The sequence below is a fragment of the Salmo salar genome, unplaced genomic scaffold (assembly GCF_905237065.1).
Source record: "Salmo salar unplaced genomic scaffold, Ssal_v3.1, whole genome shotgun sequence".
Classification (NCBI taxonomy): domain Eukaryota; kingdom Metazoa; phylum Chordata; class Actinopteri; order Salmoniformes; family Salmonidae; genus Salmo; species Salmo salar.
In genome coordinates this window covers 17,501-41,280 of record NW_025550439.1, presented here as the reverse complement: position 1 = coordinate 41,280, position 23,780 = coordinate 17,501, and the positions used below count along the sequence as shown (strand labels likewise).

The following is a 23,780-nucleotide window of genomic DNA, read 5'->3' as shown; positions in this document are numbered from 1 at the left end:
TACTAAATAACTATACGATATAATCTGAAGAAGGGCTGGTATGTTTTGCTCTGTAGATGGGTTAAGATGATGTGTATTTAAATGTCCCAGTGCGTCAGGGTTAGAAGAACTAACATGAGTCTGGAGTCCCAGCACTTCCTTGTTATTTACCCCCCCCCCCCCCCCATTGGCCAGACCAGGGGGCTGATTTACTATTGTACCCTATTCCCTATATAGTGCACTACTTTGGGCCAGCGCCCCATGGAACCCTATTCCCTATATATAGTGCACTACTTTGGGCCAGCTCCCCATGGGACCCTATTCCCTATATATAGTGCACTACTTTGGGCCAGCGCCCCATGGGACCCTATTCCCTATATATAGTGCACTACTTTGGGCCAGCGCCCCATGGGACCCTATTCCCTATATATAGTGCACTACTTTGGGCCAGCGCCCCATGGGACCCTATTCCCTATATATAGTGCACTACTTTGGGCCAGCGCCCCATGGGACCCTATTCCCTATATATAGTGCACTACTTTGGGCCAGCGCCCCATGGAACCCTATTCCATATATATATATATAGTGCACTACTTTGGGCCAGCTCCCCATGGGACCCTATTCCCTATATATAGTGCACTACTTTGGGCCAGCGCCCCATGGAACCCTATTCCCTATATATAGTGCACTACTTTGGGCCAGCTCCCCATGGGACCCTATTCCCTATATATAGTGCACTACTTTGGGCCAGCGCCCCATGGGACCCTATTCCCTATATATAGTGCACTACTTTGGGCCAGCGCCCCATGGGACCCTATTCCCTATATATAGTGCACTACTTTGGGCCAGCGCCCCATGGGACCCTATTCCCTATATATAGTGCACTACTTTGGGCCAGCGCCCCATGGGACCCTATTCCCTATATATAGTGCACTACTTTGGGCCAGCGCCCCATGGAACCCTATTCCATATATATATATATATAGTGCACTACTTTGGGCCAGCGCCCCATGGGACCCTATTCCCTATATAGTGCACTACTTTGGGCCAGCGCCCCATGGGACCCTATTCCCTATATATAGTGCACTACTTTGGGCCAGCGCCCCATGGGACCCTATTCCCTATATATAGTGCACTACTTTGGGCCAGCGCCCCATGGGACCCTATTCCCTATATAGTGCACTACTTTGGGCCAGTGCCCCATGGAACCCTATTCCCTATATAGTGCACTACTTTGGGCCAGCGCCCCATGGGAAAGAGGGTGCAGGCATTTGATGTTAATAGCCTTTTTGCATAAAATATGTGGCAGGCAGGCTCTCAGTTCACAATGCATGCTTTAGAGGGGACCCCAGTCACTCAAACAAGCCAGGGTTGGGGTCAATCCCATTTCCATTTAGGAAGTCAACTGAAATTCCAATTCTGATTTTCCTCAATGCTTCTCTATGAGAAAAAAATGAGGAACAGAATCGAAATGGAATTGACCTAAACCCTGACGCCCTAATGATTGGAGAAAAAAAATTGCTGGCCACATATCACATTAAATTGCATGTAAAATAGCTCACTCATTGTATAATATGTACTCAATGAATCACAAACTTCTGTGGCTATCTGAAATGAATATGTACAGAATTACATAACAACCAATTCATCAGTTTTCTCAGTGGAAGGCATTCATTTGTGTATAAGGGTATGGTGTTGCTTATGGAATGTGGTCCCTGAAGGCTGAAGAAGCAATTTAGATAATGCTGTAGGTATGTGAACTATAGGGCATAATGCATATTATGAACACGTCTGTTCTGATTGGCTGATATGATTCTAATAAACCCTGATGATGAAAAGGAACAGTTGAATAGTGTAACCGTTCTGTCCCAAACATGATTTCTCTACACTTGTTTGTTTACCTATCAAATTTGATTTGTCACACGTACCGATTACAACAGGTGTAGATCTTGCAGTGAAATAGTTACAAGTCCTTAACCAACAATGCAGTTAACACTTACTTTTTAATTTTTTTTTTACTTAAGAAAAATAAGAGCAGCAGTAAAATAACAATAGCGAGGCTATATACAGGGTATTAAGGTACAGGGTGTTACGGTACAGAGTCCATGTGGAGGCTATATACAGGGTATTACGGTACAGAGTCCATGTGGAGGCTATATACAGGGTATTACGGTACAGAGTCAATGTGGAGGCTATATACAGGGGGTACCGGTACAGAGTCCATGTGGAGGCTATATACAGGGGGTACCGGTACAGAGTCAATGTGGAGGCTATATACAGGGTGTTACGGTACAGAGTCAATGTGGAGGCTATATACTGGGTGTTACGGTACAGAGTCAATGTGGAGGCTATATACAGGGTGTTACGGTACAGAGTGAATGTGGAGGCTATATACAGGGGGTACCGGTACAGAGTCAATGTGGAGGCTATGTACAGTGGGTACCGGTACAGAGTCAATGTGGAGGCTATATACAGGGGGTACTGGTACAGAGTCAATGTGGAGGTTATATACAGGGTGTTGCGTTACAGAGTCAGTGTGCGGTAATTGAGGTAATATGTAGTTAGTGTTAGTGACTGCATAGATACATCGGGAGTAGCAGCAGTGTAAAAGAGGGGGAGGACAGTGCAAATAGTCTGGGTAGCCATTTGATTAGCTGTTCAGGAGTCTTATGGCTTGGGGGTAGAAGCTGTTTAGAAGCCTCTGGTCCTAGACTTGGCACTCCGGTACCGCTTGCTGTGCGGTAGCAGAGAGAACAGTCTATGACTAGGGTGGCCGGAGTCTTTGACAATTTTTGGGGCCTTCCTCTGATGCTACCTGGTATAGAGGTCCTGGATGGCAGGATGCTTGGTCTGCTTGGCTGTACCCACTACCCTCTGTAGTACCTTGCGGACGGAGGCCAAGCAGTTGCCATACCAGGTGGGAGGGAAGCAACCAGTCAGAATGCTCTTTTCAGTCTCCTGAGGGGGGGGTGTTATGATCAAAGTACAACATTTTGTATGGAAATGTATGTTTAATTCAATTGTGAACCAAAACTTGGTTGTCTTAGCAACTAATAGGAGCATCTCATCAAATAAGATTCAGTACTACTAATTTCATTATAAGGGACCCTTTATTTCTAGGTTATGAATAATTATTATTAAGAAATTACAAACGTTTATTTTTTTTTTCATGATTATCAAATGTGCATGTGGCAAAAAAAACATTTTACTACGATAGGTCCAATGTTTGGTTCAGATGTGAGACATGGCACCGGGCCACACACATCTTTGGCCCGTAGACCTACCTACTGTTCTCCCTGTAACAGCAACAAAAATGTAGTGTTGCATTTTGATGAGCGCCGCCAGTCGTGGAACTCTCTGCAGCACACACATACACACACACGGTGTGCAGCGAACGATTTGCGGAAGTGAGGTGAGTGTAATTCTTCTAACTAGCTTCATAAAAAAAATTTTTTCTTACAATAAACGATTAATCGGTCGCAATCAAGTGTGATCAGAAGTGAAGCATAAACTTATTGTACTCTACATTTTTGTATTTTTGATTAAGTCAACCAATAGAGGTGGTTATGCATGCGATTGCTTTTAGGAAAGTTGTTGCACCGAACAATCGGCTACTAGCCGCTGTTAGCAAGTAGCCTCAATGCGTTGTATCCCTGCTAGCCAACTACCAATGTTTTAGCTAGCTGTGTATCAACTAACTTGCTTTAGTGTTAGCTAGCTCGTCAAATACCTTTTTATTTGCATATAAACTATTATTCACTAGCTTACCGTTATTTTACGACTAGTACGACCAAATATATATAGAACTAGTAAAATTGGCTAGCTATCCGGTGCGCCAATGCAATGTAGCTAACCGCTAGTTACTTGTATTTCATGTAATAAAACAAAGCTAGCTAGCAAACTGATAAGCTAAGGTTTTTTTTGTTTGTTTGTTTTGTTATTCGGCCACTTGCAAACTGTGCAAGTTTAACAGAAGACATTTGTTGAGAAAAGCTAACAATTTATGATGCATAATAAATGAGGGTGCTTTTTTCATGGGTTGGTTAGCATGTGGGCTAACGATAGGGGCTACAGCTCATGTTAGCCAGCTAACGCTAACTTGCTAGTTTTGAATTGGTAGAATATAGCACACTAGCTACCAATGGAGTAGTTAGTTAGCCACTATCTTTTGAATTTTGTGTTGTCAACTAACTGTGCTAACGTATTGGATGTAGTTAACTAACTCATTAGACATTCCCATATCAGTGCTGTGAAACTTTGGGCTTTTTGGGGGGTTGGGGGGAGTTTCTGCAGGCTGGGGCTGAACCGTGCAGTCTGTCTGTCGGGCTTCAGTACCATTCCACTCCGCGGATTTGCTTTAGTCAGTAAGGCCCGTTTTGAATGGAGTTAATTGGTAAAGTAAACTACACAGATGAGGGTGAGAACAGGACTCAGTAAATACTCTACTGTTCACTTAGTGAATTAGTTAAGTTTGATCACACAGACACTTCCTAACAACCGTGTACTATCAATCAAGAAGACGGTAGTGATCTGCTTTTGTTTCACATGCGGTTTTGTTGCTGTGACTATTTGTTTACACGATTTTAAAACATAAAAAATATATATATTGAAGAATACAAACATGACTGCGGGGGGCAGAAAGCACGTGTCTGCTCAACTAGAGTAAACACGTGTCAATTTAAAGTTCATATCATGCAACGCGCCCTAGGCAGGAAGTAACTTACGTTTACACCTCTTTGGTCCCTGGTCTAAAGTAGTGCACTATATTGTGAATAAGGTGCCATAGGAGAGGTAGGCATTGTGCCACCTCCCTAGTCCAGTATCCTTCAGTAGTAGGAGTTGCGTGTTTATTTCACACACTTTGTAACCATAAAATTAATGGTTTACTCACTATGGCCATGTTCAAAGTTAGTTCCCCTAGTCATATTTATAGTTGAACTAGTTTTATTACATTCACAATTCCTCATAGATACTCTGGCTGCGTGAGTCCACTCCGTGTCTGAAATCATGAATTTTGACCCAAGGCCCATAGGCAGGTGGAATACCTGTTGTTAAATCAAAGTGATCTAGAAGTTAAAGAAATGCACACCTATTAAGGTGAGGTGCTGGCTAGCGGAGTAGAAAACACACTCTAGGAGCTCAAGATGTAAAAACAATTGTTATATCCAACGTTTCGACAGACAAGCTGTCTTCACCAGGGTATAAATCAAGGTGAACCCGTTGGAATGTACAGAAGAGCGTCACAATAGACAACGTTCTCCGGTCTGCCTGTGCGTTCTCCGGTCTGCCTGTGCGTTCTCCGGTCTGCCTGTGCGTTCTCCCGTCTGCCTGTGCGCTCTCCCGTCTGCCTGTGCGTTCTTCCGTCTGCCTGTGCGCTCTCCGGTCTGCCTGTGCGCTCTCCGGTCTGCCTGTGCGCTCTCCGGTCTGCCTGTGCGCTCTCCATCTGTCTTTCCGTTCCTTAGTTTCTCCATGGTTAGGTGACATTAGTTCTCTGTTGGAGGGCTCTGTGGTGTGTGTGGAAGGCACTATGGCAGTGTTCCTCAGTATTTCTTTGTGAGGGGGACTTTAGATTGATACAATTTTATTTTTATTTAACCTTTATTTAAACTAGGTAATTCAGTTAAGAACAAATTCTTATTTACTATGGTGGCCTACCAAAAGGCAAAAGGCCTCCTGCGGGGACTGGGATTAAAAATAAATAAAATAAAAATATAGGACAAAACACACCACAACACTACATAAAGACAGACCTAAGATGACAACACAACATAGTAGAAACACAACATGGCAGCATAAAACATGGTACAAACATTATTGGGGACAGACAACAGCACAAAGGTCAAGAAGGTAGAGACAACAATACATCACACAAAGCAGCCACAACTGTCAGTAAGAGTGTCCATGATTGAGTCTTTGAATGAAGAGATGGAGACAAAACGGTCCAGATTGAGTGTTTGTTGCAGCTCGTTCCAGTCGCAAGCTGCAGCGAACTGAAAAGAGGAGCGACCCAGGGAGGTGTGCGCTTTGGGGACCTTTAACAGAATGTGACTGGCAGAACGGGTGTTGTATGTGGAGGATGAGGGCTGCAGTAGATATCTCAGATGGGGGGAGTGAGGACTAAGAGAGTTTTTTTATAAATAAGCATCAACCAGTGGGTCTTGTGACGGGTAAACAGAGATGACCAGTTTACAGAGGAGTATAGAGTGCAGTGACGTATTCTATAAGGAGCCTTGGTGGCAAATCTGATGGCTGAATGGTAAAAAACATCTAGCCGCTCGAGAGCATCCTTACCTGCCAATCTATAAATTATGTCTCGGTAATCTAGCATGGGTAGGATGGTCATCTGAATCAGGGTTTGTTTGGCAGCTGGGGTGAAAGAGGAGCGATTACGATAGAGAAATCTAGACTTGGTTTCAACTTTAGCCTGCAGCCTTGATACAGTTGAAGTCGGAAGTTTACTTACACCTTAGCCAAATACATTTAAACTCAGTTTTTCACCATTCCTGACATTTAATCTTAGTAAAAATTCCCTGTCTTAGGTCAGTTAGGATCACCACTTTATTTTAAGAATGTGAAATGTCAGAATAATAGTAGAGTGTGATTTTTATTTCAGCTTTTATTTCTTTCATCACATTCCCAGTGGGTTAGAAATGTACATACACTCAATTAGTATTTGGTAGTTTTGGGTAGCTTTCCACAAGCTTCCCACAATACGTTGGGTGAATTTTGGCCCATTCCTCCTGACAGAGCTGGTGTAACTGAGTCAGGTTTGTAGGCCTCCTTGCTCGCACACGCTTTTTTAGTTCTGCCCACAAATTTTCTATAGGATTGAGGTCAGGGCTTTTTGATGGCCACTCCAATACCTTGACTTTGTTGTCCTTAAGCCATTTTGCCACCGCTTTGGAAGTATGCTTGGGGTCATTGTCCATTTGGAAGACCCATTTGCGACCAAGCTTAAACTTATTGACTGATATCTTGAGATGTTGCTTCAATATATCCACATAATTTTCCTGCCTCATGGTGCCATCTATTTTGTGTAGTGCACCAGTCCCTCCTGCAGCAAAGCACCCCCACAACATGATGCTGCCACCCCCGTGCTTCACAGTTGGGATGGTGTTCTTCGGTTTGCAAGCCTTCCCCTTTTTCCTCCAAACATAACGATGGTCATTATGACCAAACAGTTCTATTTTTGTTTCATCAGACCAGAGGACATTTCTCCAAAAACTACTGTCTTTGTCCCCATGTCCAGTTGCAAACCGTAGTCTGGCTTTTTTATGTCAGTTTTGTAGTAGTGGCTTCTTCGTTGCTGAGCGGCCTTTAAGGTTCACAAGGTCCTTTGCTGTTCTGGGATTGATTTGCACTTTTAGCACCAAAGTAAGTTAATCTCTAGGAGACAGAATGAGTCTCCTTCCTGAACGGCATGACGGCTGCGTGGTCCCATGGTGTTTATACTTGCGTACTATTGTTTGTACAGATGAACGTGGTACCTTCAGGCGTTTGAAAATTGCTCCCAAGGATGAACCAGACTTGTGGAGGTCCACAATTTTTTTTTCTGAGGTCTTGGCTGATTTCTTTAGATTTTCCCATGATGTCAAGCAAAGAGGCACAGAGTTTGAAGGTAGGCCTTGAAATACATCCACAGGTACACCTCCAATTGACTCAAATTATGTCAATTAGCCTATCAGAAGCTTCTAAAGCCATGGCATCATTTTCTGGAATTTTCCAAGTTGTTTAAAGGCACAGTCAACTTAGTGTATGTAAACCTCTGACCCACTGGAATTGTGATACAGTGAATTATAAGTGAAATGATCTGTCTGTAAACAATTGTTTGAAAAATTACTTGTCATGCACAAAGTAGATGTCCTAACCGACTTGCCAAAACTATAGTTTGTTAACAAGAAATTTGTGGAGTGGTTGAAAAACGAGTTTTAATGACTCTAACCTAAGTGTATGTAAACTTCCGACTTCAACTGTATGTGTTGAGAGAAGGACAGTGTACCGTCTAGCCATACTCCCAAGTACTTGTGTGAGGTGACTACCTCAAGCTCTAAACCCTCAGAGGTAGTAATCACACCTGTGGGGAGGGGCGTCCTTCTACCCAAACCACATGCCCTTTGTTTTGGAGGTGTTACGAACAAGGTTAAGGGTAGAGAAAGCTTGTTGGACACTAAGAAAGCTTTGTTGTAGAGCATTTAACACAAAATCCGGGGAGGGGCCAGCTGAGTAGAAGACTGTATCATCTGCATATAAATGGAAGAGTGAGCTTCCTACTGCCTGAGCTATGTTGCTGATGTAAATTGAGAAGAGCGTGGGGCCTAGGATCGAGCCTTGGGGTACTCCCTTAGTGACAGGCAGTGGCTGAGACAGCAGATTTTCTGACTTTATACACTGCACTCGTTGAGAAAAGTAGTGAGCAAACCAGGCCAAAGACCCTTCAGAGACACCAATACTCCTTAGCCGGCCCACAAGAATGGAATGGTCTACCGTATCAAAAGCTTTGGCCAAGTCAATAAAAATAGCAGCACAACATTGCTTAGAATCAAGGGCAATGGTGACATCATTGAGGAGATTTAAAGTTGCAGTGACACATCCATAAGCTGAGCGGAAACCAGATTGCATACCAGAGAGAATACTATAGACATCAAGAAAGCCAATCAGAGGGCCGCACAGATTTTTAATTTGTTGTAATTTTTCATCCTATATTATGAATTATTAACTGAGAGCAAATTCGGAGCAATAGAGCACATGTAATTGATTTGATGTACAGCACATGACAAATATATACATACACACATCAAATAGGCTACATCGCGTGTATATAGGTGTGCATTGGTCAGTCTGAAACAAAAACAGAGAAACCATGTTCATTGTTGAAAATGTTGTGTTGTGTCGTTGACTATCATTAAATGTGTAGACTGTATATTATCAAACCAATTCTCTGTGTAATTTAATTACGCATTAAACTAATCATGTCACTTCTTTAATTAATTAGGAAGTCGGGGCACCACGGAAAATTGTTTATAGTGTGTCAATTTCCCGACTATAAATCTTCAGATATTTTCATATCTTATCCAAACAGTCGCTTATTAATTAATTTTATTACCTCATCAGTCTCATTACTGAACGTCGCAAACTGAACGTCGCAAACCCCTGGATATCTGCATGAACCCTGGCCTGTTTCATGAATCAGTGATATACAAATTGGTTTATTTACTAACTAACTAATCAAATCACAGAATTACATATACACACACACACACACACACACACACACACACATTAGTTATACATTGGGTACTAACATGACACAAGGAAAAGTCCCTAGTGGATAAAACTGATATAACTGCTTGGTAGACAAAGGAAAGGGGGTGGGGACCACTCAAGAGCGGGAAACTCATAGAGGATTACTACACTCAGAAATTGGTCATCCTTTAAACATGAACAACCGCTCATTTAAAAAATAAATTGCGATTTACATATTTACAAGTGTCTGCTTTTGGTGTTCCTCTCTGCGATTGTCGGTCCGTCTGCTGTATAGTCAGTGGACAGAGATCCTCTGGTTTGTCCACCAGATATCAAAAGTTGTAGGTTGTTAGAATGGATACTTCAGAGTACCATTCAGAAATGTTATTAGATCGAATGCATTTACCAGACTAAAGTATTTAAAACGGCTGCAGTCTGAATAATTGTTCTTTAGTTTATAGAGTTGTAGCCATTTCAACGTGGGGACTCCGTCTTGGCATTTTCTGACTTAATGTACATTTTGTAGGAAGTGGGTTTTATACATTTCTGAGACAAGGGCGTTCCATGACGCCTAATGTGATGTCTTGGCTCACGTGGGTGTGGCCACTGACTAGTTAACTTTATACCTAAACAAGTATCTCGTTTAGAAGGCCAACACCACATTACGTCTTCTCACAAATAGTTTAATAATCAATCATATTTTTTACACAACATTCAGGTAGAAAACTAATCACTGGGGAATGTACCCTTCCAGAGATATTGTTATCTTGTTCTGCCTTTCCTGATGTCACAAAAGCAAAAACAACTGCGACAGGATTCTTCTTTAAATACCCACAGACCGTTCTCAAAAATAGAAATATTGTTTAATTCTCCAATTTTGGGGATTAGGAGTTTTGGCAAGAGAAGCTCTTTGTTTTCCCAGAGGTTTGTTTTCCCTCAAACCTGCCAAACCCAAAGTTTCTACATGGTATTTATGACCTGATGTAATAAAACCTGTGTTGAGGGGGGGGGGTGGGGGGGGGGGGGTACGATATACACCCAAAACCGCTACGTTGTGACAGTTGCTTCATATGAATAAGTCTTGACAAAAATTGATGTCACCTTTTGCACACACTGCTTCAGAGGTGGATACTCTGTGTCTGACACAAGGCTCCAGAAATGGGTAACACAATCTTAGTTCACCTTGAGTTTGAGTTTATTTTATTTTTACAAGGACAGTGCACATTAATCAATGTTTCAGTAAAAGTGCCGGTTTTAGCCAGCCGGCTAATTTTCAACCGCAGTCCCTGGGCAGTCCCTGAGCACACGCAGAGTAACATAGGACAAGCAAGATGTAGCATACAGACAGAGCAACATAGAACAAAAAGCAACAAGACAAAATCCATAAAAACAACAAAGTGTTTCCACACCTCACAAGCTACAGACAACAGACAACATGGAAAGCGGCAATACACAGCTAGGGATTATGTTCACAAGTCTGTTTGACCTTTAGCCATGTCTTCATGTATTTTGTGAAAGTGTGATATGTGGTGCAGTTATGTGTGTTTGATGGCAGTGTATTCCAGACATGGGAAGCTCTCACAGAGAAAGCAGATTTACTAAAGGTGCTTTTCCTTAAGGGGACTATACAGTCACCTCTCATGGCAGACCTTGTGGATCTGCTGCCATATGTTTGGGTTTTCTGTTTTACAAAAATACTGAGTGGAGGAGGAGCCAGGCCATTTAGGATCTTGAATACAAGACATGCGTCGGTGTATTGCACAAGATTTTCCCAACTCAGGAGCTCATGCTTTCTGAGGATGTAACAGTGATGATGGCTATTGGGCTTTCTATCGAGCACTTTGAGAGCCTGTTTGTAGACAGACTGAATAGGTTTTAATGTTGTATAGCAAGCTTGGGTCCAACTAGTCAAGCAGTATGTTAAGTGGGGGAGTATCATCGATTTGAAATACAGTTTTGCTTACTCTGTGGTCAAACAATTTCGTATAAATCGGAAATTAGCTAGGTTGAATTTGGTTATTTGAATTACCTTTTTCACATGCTTTTTAAAAGAGAGGTTGGAATCAAGTATGATTCCAAGGTACTTAAAATCAGATACCACCTGGAGCTTCTCCCCTGACACATAGACATCTGGCTCAGTAGCATCTGTTGCCCTCTTTGTGAAGAACATGCAAACTGTTTTTTTCACATTGAGATGCAAACACGAGTCACTGAGCCACTTTGTAACCTGGACCATTACAGTAGTGAGTTCTTGTGCAGCTTGTTGTTTGCTCTTTGCATGCACATATATCACTGTATCATCTGCATACATTTGAACTTCAGACCCAGTGCAGACGGAAGGCAGATCATTAATGTACAAGCTGAACAGGAGGGGCCCCAGTATTGACCCTTGGGGCACGCCCACATCATAGCTAAGAGTGGGCGACAGCTCATTGCTCAAATTACACCTTGAAATGTGTAATTTGCCTGCAGCTCCACTATCTCACTCTCTCTATTCCAGCACGGTCGGGGCAGAGGGCTGTGATTTAAAAAAAAACATTTTTAGTAATTTTTGCAGACGCTGTTATCCAGAGCGACTTACAGTAGTGAATACATTTCATCCATACATTTTTTTCCTTTTTTTTTTCTCGTACTGGTCCCCCGTGGGAATCGAACCCACAACCCTGGCGTTGTAAACACCATGCTCTACCAACTGACTAGGGTCAGAGGTGACACTGGCACATGAAAGGGGTTCTCAGTGAAGTTGAAAACTCCTTGTACTCCATGATATCCTTGAATCTTGACTCAAGAACTCCAATTTCAACTCTTCCAACACACACACACAAATGCATCATTATAGCTAAAACATTGCAGTGTGACTGGGTTGGATGTGGTGACTGCTCTGAGTGTTGGCAAATTAAACAAACTGTCAGGTATGAACAGTGTGGGGATTTTATTTTGAAATGCTGTGACCACACGCAGCGTTCTGCCCGGAGTTTTAGCTTTCCCTTGGAGCTTGGAGATTCAGTGTTCAGGTGGCAGGTGATGTCAGTTTAAACAGCCAGCTTTAATATCCACTGTGGATCATCCAGCTCTGGCTCCTCTCTCTCTCCGCTGGCTGTGGATCATCCAGCTCTGGGTCCTCTCTCTCCCCTGGCTGTGGATCATCCAGCTCTGGGTCCTCTCTCTCCCCTGGCTGTGGATCATCCAGCTCTGGGTCCTCTCTCTCCACTGGCTGTGGATCATCCAGCTCTGGGTCCTCTCTCTCCACTGGCTGTGGATCATCCAGCTCTGGCTCCTCTCTCTCCCCTGGCTGTGAATCATCCAGCTCTGTTCACCACACACATGACTTGCTGCATCATATTCTGTAAGTCACATTCTTTGAGTTTAGCCACAAGTGCTTCCTGATGAATTATACAATGAAATGTAACAAATTCGGGGAATATTCTCTCACTTTCTCATCATCCTATGAGTCCCTTCTCTTTCCCTCGCGTGTTTGAGCTGCCATCAGTGGACACAGATGCCAGATTTGACCGGTCAATAATATTATCATGAAAAAAAATTTAGCAAGGGCTTTCAGAATGTCCTCTCCTCTTGTTGGTCCCTGACGGGGCAGTAAACATAAAAGTTTCTTTCTGAACGACTCGTTTTGAGAAGAAGCGGACCCAAACACACAAATTGGGCAATGTCACTTACATCAGCGCAGTACTAAGTCACGGCGCCACGGATATGTCAGTCATCCCTCATAGCCTGGTTCCTCTCTAGGTTTCTTCCTAGGTTCCTGGCCTTTCTAGGGAGTTTTTCCTAGCCACCGTGCTTCTACACCTGCATTACTTGCTGTTTGGGGTTTTAGGCTGGGTTTCTGTACAGCACTTTGAGATATCAGCTGATGTAAGAAGGGCTATATAAATACATTTGATTTGATCATTTGCTTAGCGACGTCGTCCATGTTTCTTGTTATTGCGCGAGTTTGAGATTTTGCAGTTTTCTTCATTTGCTTAAAAAAAAGAAGCTTTTCTCGTTTGTGAAAATTAGCATACAATATTTCGGACTGAGGCCAATAAAAATTGGCGTCTGAGAAGGACTTCTTGTTTCTCGTGAGTATCCAAGCAATCTCGTATGTTGCCTCTGTGGTTTTCTCAGCAACAATGCTAGATCTGTCCATCATTTGTTGTTGTCCTTTGAGTTGCGCTATTTTGTTGTTTCTGCAGGTTGTTTTGTGGCGGATTTGTTTTGTCAAAGTGGACACGGTGTGCCTGGACATGTAACTCTAAATTTGCTAGTTTTAAACAGCTTTAAACAGCCTTCTAGTCCCATCATGCAGTACAAAAAAAATATGTCTGTCCATTTCTCTTGGAACTTTGTGTTGTTCTGGAATCAACCATATCCTTCTTTTAGCTACGTTAGCTAGCTACAATTTCCCCACCACCGTCTTCCTGGTTCTCCGGTGGTTGTTCGTAAATAGCTGTCACGTTGTTCTCCAGCTCGTCACCCTCGTTTTCATTCTCAATAGATTTACGTTCTTTCTTTAAAACATTTTGTAATAAGAAATCGATCCATGTCGACCAGACTGCAGAATTAGCTGTTAGCAAGCTGATATGTGTCGGTCGCTGTAACTGAGCAGTTGCGTTCTATTTCGGCAAACGTTTTATTTTGGCCTTTCTGTTTAACAACTGCGCTATACTGCCATCTATCTGCCATCCAGGGAACAATCCAATATATTCAATGATGTGATTCAGGCCTGCATTAAACACATTGAAATGAAAGTGTATCATTGTTATGTGTTATGAATGGAAAATAGGAAAATCACAGCGAGTGGGAACATTTTTAGGGGCTCTGGCCCCCCGGGCCGCGCAATGAGTACCACTGGACTATGGGGGGGGTGAATTCGGGAAGAATACAGCACTAGATCCAACATGTGACTTTGTTTGGTCACAAATATTTACATTTCAGTATTGTGGTTATTGACAGACTCCGAACGTATTGGAATATCGAGCCAATTAATTTTAATAATATGCTTTAAAACACAACTTGGGTTTAATGAAGGCTCCATGTAAACCTATTATAATAACCTTTGTAGGAAAGGGTCAGTGTTTTAATGGGACACCCCACCACTATAGCCCTAACTCAAACCACCGTGTCAGTGTTTTAATGGGACACCCCACCACTATAGCCCTAACTCAAACCACCGTGTCAGTGTTTTAATGGGACACCCCACCACTATAGCCCTAACTCAAACCACCGTGTCAGTGTTTTAATGGGACACCCCACCACTATAGCCCTAACTCAAACCACCGTGTCAGTGTTTTAATGGGACACCCCACCACTATAGCCCTAACTCAAACCACCGGGTCAGTGTTTTAATGGACACCCCACCACTATAGCCCTAACTCAAACCACCGGGTCAGTGTTTTAATGGGACACCCCACCACTATAGCCCTAACTCAAACCACCGTGTCAGTGTTTTAATGGGACACCCCACCACTATAGCCCTAACTCAAACCACCGTGTCAGTGTTTTAATGGGACACCCCACCACTATAGCCCTAACTCAAACCACCGGGTCAGTGTTTTAATGGGACACCCCACCACTATAGCCCTAACTCAAACCACCGGGTCAGTGTTTTAATGGACACCCCACCACTATAGCCCTAACTCAAACCACCGGGTCAGTGTTTTAATGGGACACCCCATCACTATAGCCCTAACTCAAACCACCGGGTCAGTGTTTTAATGGGACACCCCATCACTATAGCCCTAACTCAAACCACCGGGTCAGTGTTTTAATGGACACCCCACCACTATAGCCCTAACTCAAACCACCGGGTCAGTGTTTGAATGGGACACCCCACCGCTATAGCCCTAACTCAAACCACCGTGTCAGTGTTTTAATGGGACACCCCACCGCTATAGCCCTAACTCAAACCACCGGGTCAGTGTTTGAATGGGACACCCCACCACTATAGCCCTAACTCAAACCACCGGGTCAGTGTTTTAATGGGACACCCCACCACTATAGCCCTAACTCAAACCACCGGGTCAGTGTTTTAATGGACACCCCACCACTATAGCCCTAACTCAAACCACCGGGTCAGTGTTTTAATGGGACACCCCATCACTATAGCCCTAACTCAAACCACCGGGTCAGTGTTTTAATGGACACCCCACCACTATAGCCCTAACTCAAACCACCGGGTCAGTGTTTGAATGGGACACCCCACCGCTATAGCCCTAACTCAAACCACCGTGTCAGTGTTTTAATGGGACACCCCACCGCTATAGCCCTAACTCAAACCACCGGGTCAGTGTTTTAATGGGACACCCCACCACTATAGCCCTAACTCAAACCACCGGGTCAGTGTTTTAATGGGACACCCCACCACTATAGCCCTAACTCAAACCACCGGGTCAGTGTTTTAATGGACACCCCACCACTATAGCCCTAACTCAAACCACCGGGTCAGTGTTTTAATGGACACCCCACCAGTTACAGCAAGATCGCCCTTTTACCACCACGTCTCAGATCAGTTTTTACACTCAGGTATCGATCTCTGATAAGAACTGCAATCAGAAGGTCGGACAAACATCGTTTTTTTTGTTTTTAGAAAAGAAGGGGGGGAAAAAACATCCTCCTTGGGCAGGGGGAAGTGGCCGTAGTTAGAGATCCCTTGATAGCAGTCTACATCTCCCTGTCACACACAGCCTTATTTGTCTAGTCCTAGTTCTGGGGACTCACAGGGGTGCACATTTATGTTTTCTGCCCTAGCTCTGCACAGCAGATTACACTAATCTTTTAGTTATTGTCTAGGCAAACAAAGTTACACTGAACAAAAAATATAAATGTAACATGTAAAGTGTTGGTCTCATGTTTCATGAGCTGAAATAAAAGATCCCAGAAATGTTCCATACAGCACAAAAAAGCTTATTAATCTCAATTCTGTGCACAAATTTGGTTACATCCCTGTTAGTGAGCATTTCTCTGCCAAGATATGCTACACCTGTCAGGAGGATGGATTATCAAGAATCTGATTAAACAGCATGATCATTACACAGGTGCACCTTGTGCTGGGGACAATAAAAGGCCACTCTAAAATGTGCAGTTTTGTCACACAACGCAATGTTACAGATGTCTCAAGTTTTGAGGGAGTGTTCAGTTGGCATGCTGACTGCAGGAATGTCCACCAGAGCTGTTGACAGAGAATTTGATGTAGAGGTCGACCAATTATGATTTTTCAACGCCGATACCGATACAAATTATTGGAGGACCAAAAAAAGCCAGTACCGATTAATCGGCCGATTTTTATTTTATTTGTAATAATGACAATTTCAACAATACTGAATAAACACTTCTTTTAACTTTAATATAATACATCAATAAAATCAATTTTACCTCAAATAAATAATGAAACATGTTCAATTTGGTTTAAATAATGCAAAAACAAAGTGTTGGAGAAGAAAGTAAAAGTGCAATATGTGCCATGTAAAAAAGCTAATGTTTAAATTCCTTGCTCAGAACATGAGAACATATGAAAGCTGGTGGTTCCTTTTAACATGAGTCTTCAATATTCCCAGGTAAGAAGTTTTAGGTTGTAGTTATTATAGGAATTATAGGACTATTTCTCTCTATACCATTTGTATTTCATATACCTTTGACTATTGGATGTTCTTATAGGCACTTTATTATTGCCAGTGTAACAGTATAGCTTCCGTCCCTCTCCTCGCCCCTACCTGGGCTCGAACCAGGAACACATCTAAACCATCTGTGGTTTAGATGGTTCAATGATTCTCTCTGTGGTTTAGATGGTTCAATGATTCTCTCTGTGGTTTAGATGGTTCAATGATTCTCTCTGTGGTTTAGATGGTTCAATGATTCTCTCTGTGGTTTAGATGGTTCAATGATTCTCTCTGTGGTTTAGATGGTTCAATGATTCTCTCTGTGGTTTAGATGGTTCAGTGATTCTCTGCATTGCTTGTTTTGTCACAAACTGAAATGAAGCGAACTGTTAGAGTTTTATATATAAAATGTGTAGGTATATATTTTGCACTTTTAAATGACTATATCTAATTCTATGATTTTCTCTTGGAAATTGTGGTTCATATATAGTGCACTACTTTAGACCAGAGCCCTATGGAACCCTATTCCCTACATAGTGCACTACTTTAGACCAGAGCCCTATGGAACCTTATTCCCTACATAGTGCACTACTTTAGACCAGAGCCCTATGGAACCCAATTCCCTACATAGTGCACTACTTTAGACCAGAGTCCTATGGAACCCTATTCCCTACATAGTGCACTACTTTAGACCAGAGCCCTATGGGGCCTTATTCCCTACATAGTGCACTACTTTAGACCAGTCCTATGGAACCCTATTCCCTACATAGTGCACTACTTTAGACCAGAGCCCTATGGAACCCAATTCCCTACATAGTGCACTACTTTAGACCAGAGCCCTATGGAGCCCTATTCCCTACATAGTGCACTACTTTAGACCAGAGCACTATGGAACCCTATTCCCTACATAGTGCACTACTTTAGACCAGAGCCCTATGGCACCCTATTCCCTACATAGTGCACTACTTTAGACCAGAGCCCTATGGGGCCTTATTCCCTACATAGTGCACTACTTTAGACCAGAGCACTATGGAACCTTATTCCCTACATAGTGCATTACTTTAGACCAGAGCCCTATGGAACCCAATTCCCTACATAGTGCACTACTTTAGACCAGAGCCCGATGGCCTTTTTTACAAACGTAAAAGAGGGCACTACGTATGGAATAGGGTCCCATTTGGGATGGAGACTTGTACTGCAGTCTCCTTCAATCCCCAGACAGAAACAGAACACACAGCCGGACCATCAAAGCCGGGCTGACATTTTGAAAAGTCCAGCGATTCTTTTGAACCAGCACTAGATGAAAGGTCCTGTCAGTCCGTCAGAATTTCCCAACACTCAAGTCTGATTGGTTCAGTTATGCATTAGCCTCAGTGTCGACATAGAAGCAGGATTTCCCTACAGAAGGTGCTGTGTGTTTTGCTTATGAAGATGCTACTCTCTTAAAAGTCAGTTTCCTGTAGGACTTAAGCCTAGGTGAATGATGTGAAGCCTTATGTATCCCTTATGAAGCCTAATGTAGCCTTTATGAAGCCTAATGTATCCATTATGAAGCCTTATGTATCCTCGCTTTAAAAAGGCTTATAACCCCTCTGTCTCCTCCAGGTACCCCATTCTGCAGCAGGTGACCGAGCAGCACAATGAGACGTCAGTAGTCCCCCTCCGTAGCATGGCCACGTCACGTTCCTCACGCGTCACAAGGTCATCAGTCGGGCTCAATGGATTGGACGAGAACTTCTGTGGCCGAACCCTCAGGAACCGAAGTATCGCCCAGCCGGAGGAGGGTCAGGGGTCACTGCTCCCCGGCAGCAGGGCCCCTCGCTCCCCCAAGAAGAGGCAGGACGCTCAGGCTGGGAGCTCAGAGAAACCTGGGGGTCACCAGGGAAAGATAACCCACCACAAGGCCTCCGCAGTGGACAGGGAGACATGGCCGAGCCCCAGGAAGAGGGGACTGTCCTGCTCAGAGAGAGAGAGTGATGGGTGTGGGGGTTTGGACAAGGCTGAGAACTGTGAGGGGACGGGGAAGGAGACGTCGGGGACTGGTGGGAGAGATGCTTCTCTGCCCCTCAAAAGGGCCAAATGGTGTTCCCGTTACGGGGAGTCGCAGGGATCCGAGGACGACCCCTCTTCTGCACCCCCCAAACCTGACATCCACCCATCCTCCTGCACCCCCCCAGCGACTGTCAAGGAGAACAGTGAAGAGGGCAACCCGCTCAGCCTAATCTGCACCGCACCCTCTTCCTCTTCTCCACAGAACCTCAACAAAGAGGAAGGCGAGGAGGAGGACGACAGCGGCGGCCATGTTGAGAGCGACGGCCATGCTCAGCAGCCCCTGAACTCCACTTCCCATAATCCCCCTGTTCCGCCCCAGAACTCTAACTCCCATAAATCCTCTACTGAGCTGGGACAGACCAGTGGTAGCCTTGATGCTCAGACAATCTCACTGGGTTCCAGCGATGACGTCAACACCAGCTGTCTTGGTCCAGCACTGCTGAACGGCAGCCAGATGGGCGCACCCTGCCCTTCGCCCCCAGACCCCATAGTGCCTTGTAGAAACTGTCATCCTGTGCAGGAGGAGGAGGAGGAGGAGGAGGTTAGGGACTCTGGGGAGTATTCTGCTCCTCCTCTGGCCTCCTTTGAAGAGGACTCCTCCACCCCACACCTGTCAGTCAGGGAGGAGGAAGTGGAGTTGGATGTAGTGGAGGACTTGGTGTGTCGGGAGGAGGAAGTGACAGCGACCGAGGAGGAGGAGGAAGAGGAGGAGAGTACCAGCGGGAGAAGTAATGGTTGGCCATTGGTGCAGGATGCTGTTGTCACCAGTATCATCAACGTAAACAACAACAACATCCCAAACAACATCAACAACTCAGGAGAATCCACCATGCCTTTGCTAGCCCCACACACCCCCTCAGAGCCCCCCTGCATCCCTTCTGTCTCCGACACTTCGCCCCCGTCCTTCACCCAACCCCATGAACACCAATACACCCTGAGGACTTCGCCCCGGAGAGCTGGGGCCCCGTCGTCCCCCAAACCCTGCTCTCCTCCCAGGGACCCTCTCCGGGACAACGGCCCTCTGAGAGAGGGGATGGAGGGAGCTTGTCGGAGGCTGGATTTAGACGCTACTCTGGCTACATCTACCCTTTCCTCAGGTCCCTCCAGCACCCAGGCCAGGGGAGGGTCTCTCCCATCTCTTCCGTCGGTTCCCATGGAGCAGGGAGCCGGTGGGGACGACAGGGACAGGGCAGTAGGGGATGGTCAGGACTACGGGGAGCTCCGAGAAGGCCGCCGGGCAGCCAGTAAGGAGATTCCGGGAGGAGGAAAACAGCAGCAGCAGCAGGAGGACGAGAAGCCGGTGGAGGACGAGGAGGAACCAGATGTGTATTACTTTGAGTCGGACCACCTGGTGCTCAAACACAACAAAGAGTGCGTAGTGGGAGTTCCTGGGATTATATCTAGATTATAGTCCTGTCAATTGACAAGATCAATTCCTGGGATTATATCTAGATTATAGGCCTGTCAATTGACAAGATCAATTCCCTGAGGGCCAAGTGTCTAAAAGTTTTTGCTTCTTTTGTACTTGATTGATTTAGTTAGGAATTCCCCTCACCTGGTTGTCTTTATTGATTTAGTTAGGAATTCCCCTCACCTGGTTGTCTTGATTGATTTAGTTAGGAATTCCCCTCACCTGGTTGTCTTCATTGATTTAGTTAGGAATTCCCCTCACCTGGTTGTCTTCATTGATTTAGTTAGGAATTCCCCTCACCTGGTTGTCTTCATTGATTTAGTTAGGAATTCCCCTCACCTGGTTGTCTTCATTGATTTAGTTAAGAATTCCCCACACCTGGTTGTCTTCATTGATTTAGTTAGGAATTCCCCTCACCTGGTTGTCTTCATTGATTTAGTTAGGAATTCCCCTCACCTGGTTGTCTTCATTGATTTAGTTAGGAATTCCCCTCACCTGGTTGTCTTCATTGATTTAGTTAGGAATTCCCCTCACCTGGTTGTCTTCATTGATTTAGTTAGGAATTCCCTTCACCTGGTTGTCTTCATTGATTTAGTTAGGAATTCCCCTCACCTGGTTGTCTTCATTGATTTAGTTAGGAATTCCCCTCACCTGGTTGTCTTTATTGATTTAGTTAGGAATTCCCCACACCTGGTTGTCTTTATTGATTTAGTTAGGAATTCCCCTCACCTGGTTGTCTTCATTGATTTAGTTAGGAATTCCCCTCACCTGGTTGACTAGGTCTTCATTGGTAAAGTTAGGAACTACCCTCACCTGGTTGTCTTCATTAATTTAGTTAGGAATTCCCCTCACCTGGTTGTCTTTATTGATTTAGTTAGGAATTCCCCACACCTGGTTGTCTTTATTGATTTAGTTAGGAATTCCCCTCACCTGGTTGTCTTCATTGATTTAGTTAGGAATTCCCCTCACCTGGTTGTCTTCATTGATTTAGTTAGGAATTCCCCTCACCTGGTTGTCTTCATTGATTTAGTTAGCAATTCCCCTCACCTGGTTGACTAGGTCTTCATTGGTAAAGTTAGGAACTCCCCTCACCTGGTTGTCTAGGTCTTCATTGGTAAAGTTAGGAACTCCCCTCACCTGGTTGACTAGGTCTTCATTGGTAAAGTTAGGAACTCCCCTCACCTGGTTGACTAGGTCTTCATTGGTAAAGTTAGGAACTCCCCTCACCTGGTTGTCTAGGTCTTCATTGGACACCAATTAAATTGAAATAAAAGAAACCAGCAGACATCCGGTCCCTCCAGAGTTTCACACCCTATCTTTACAACCAGCAATGATTCTGGTCAACTCCAGAGTACCCGTGAAAAGGTCTTTGGGTCCCGGGTTGTAAAAGGTCTTTGGGTCCCGGGTCGTAAAAGGTCTTTGGGTCCCGGGTCGTACAGGTCTTTGGGTGCAGGGTCGTACAGGTCTTTGGGTGCAGGGTTGTGAAAGGGTATAATGTAGAAATGGAAAATCCTGCACTCAAAGGGCTCTATGCTGATGTTTTTTACAAGGAGCACAAAATGGTAGCCCTGTAGAGCTCTGACTCACTGGAAAATAGTATTTAAAGTCTGAACATTGTTTCCATTTGATTGACTGCAGGTTTCTCCTTCAGTAGATTATATAGGCTACTACTGTCTGGTGTCTATGTTAGTGTGGATGGCTGCTGTCGTCACCCCTCTCAACACACACCAGCATCAGATATTATAACTGGGTCTGTGATGATAATGGGGGTTAGTGATGACAGGGTAGTTGGTCTGTGGTGATAATGGTAGGTTAGTTATGACAGGGTAGTTGGTCTGTGGTGATAGTGGGGGTTTATTGATGACAGGGTAGTTGGTCTGTGGTGATAGTGGGGGTTAGTGATGACAGGGTAGTTGGTCTGTGGTGATAATGGGGTTAGGGATGACAGGGTAGTTGGTCTGTGGTGATAATGGGGGTTAGTGATGACAGGGTTGTTGGTCTGTTTTTCAGAGAACACGTTCACTACTGACTTTCAGGATGCATATCGACTTGTACTGCACTGATTCAGATGACTGATGATTGGCTAAAATAAATTGATAATAAAGATGATAGTTGGAGCTGTATTGTTAGATGTTGTTGATCGTAAATTGTTGTTGTTGATCGTAAATTGTTATTGAAGAAACTCACTTGCTATGGCTTTACGTCACTTGCCGTCACATGATTGGAGAATCATTTATCCAATAGAAACCGGAGAGTGTTCTTCAATGGAAGCTTCTCGAACATTAGATTTATACAGTGCGGTGTCCCTCAGGGCAGTTCCCTTGGGCCGTTACTCTTTATTTTTACAAATGATTTGCCACCGGTCTACACCTGTTATATTCGGCGCACGTGACAAATAAACTTTGATTTGATTTGGTCTCCCACGACGCAAGAATGACAGATTATTCCACAGTCTTCATGTTCAGCACCCAAAGCCAGTCAGCTCACTGACATGATAAATACAGAGTTACAGACCATATCAAAACGAGGGTCTTAAAATACATCTGAAAGCATTGTATTTGGTTCAGAACATTCTCTCAGACCTCAACCTCAGCTGGAGTTGTGTATAAAGGGTGTGGCCGTTGAGGAAGTTGAACTCCTAGGCGTAACACTGCGTGGTCACTTGTCATGGGCAAGTCATATTGACAGAGTTGTTGTGAAGATAGAGAGGGGTATGTATGGTATTATATATATATAATACTATTTGTTCAGGCACTGATCTTGTCCCATCTTGATTACTGTCTGGTAATGTGCAGCAAAGAAAAACCTAGAAAAGCTGCAGCCGGCTCTGAACAGAGCAGCACGTCTTGCCCTTAACTGCCCACACAGAACTATTCATGCAACCTCTTCTTCTTGTCAAGTCAGTTAAGAACAAATTCTTATTTACAGTGACGGCCTAGGAACAGTGGGTTAACTGCCTTGTTCAGGGACAGAACAACAGATTTTTAACCTTGTCAGCTCTGGGATTCGATCTTGCAACCTTTCGGTTACTAGTCCAATGCTCTAACCACTAGGCTACCTGTCGCCCCTCACAACTGACATCAACAACGTGTATGATCGTCTTTCCTGGTTGCGGGTTGAAGAGAGATTTACCTGCTTTTGTCCAAATTAGCAGCTTGTCTTCCTGGGGTCAACATAAAATATACAAAATACATGACAAAGTACAGAACCGTTATAGACAAGGACCGTCCCAAAGTCCAAAACAAATTCATGGCAACGCACAGTATTATACAGAGACATTAACTCATGGAAATCCCTTCACAGTATTATACAGAGACGTTAACTCATGGAACTCCCTTCACAGTATTATACAGAGACGTTAACTCATGGAACTCCCTTCACAGTATTATACAGAGATGTTAATTCATGGAAATCCCTTCAGAGTATTATACAGAGACGTTAACTCATGGAAATCCCTTCACAGTATTATACAGAGACATTAACTCATGGAAATCCCTTCACAG

General features: G+C 44.1%; 1 protein-coding gene and 1 long non-coding RNA gene across 3 annotated transcripts in view; one reads left to right on the top strand and one right to left on the bottom strand.

Moving 5' to 3' along the window:
• Nucleotides 1-3,221: 3,221 nt before the first annotated feature.
• The window catches only part of LOC123739462 (ZZ-type zinc finger-containing protein 3), a gene marked incomplete at its 3' end in the record, with an annotated part of 32,269 nt that continues 11,710 nt past the window's right edge, over nt 3,222-23,780 (top strand). The window contains 2 exon segments of the mRNA XM_045713782.1: nt 3,222-3,391; nt 18,420-20,237. Of these exon segments, the coding sequence (XP_045569738.1) occupies nt 18,484-20,237 (1,754 nt within the window).
• Nucleotides 20,834-21,320, bottom strand: LOC106569750 (uncharacterized). Of its 2 annotated transcripts, none has more exons than XR_006767715.1 (2): nt 21,286-21,320; nt 20,834-21,045 (listed from the first exon to the last, which is right to left on the bottom strand). It is a non-coding gene; the product is annotated as an uncharacterized lncRNA (long non-coding RNA). The 2 variants fall into 2 exon arrangements; XR_006767716.1 differs by lacking the exon at nt 21,286-21,320 and adding an exon at nt 21,247-21,280.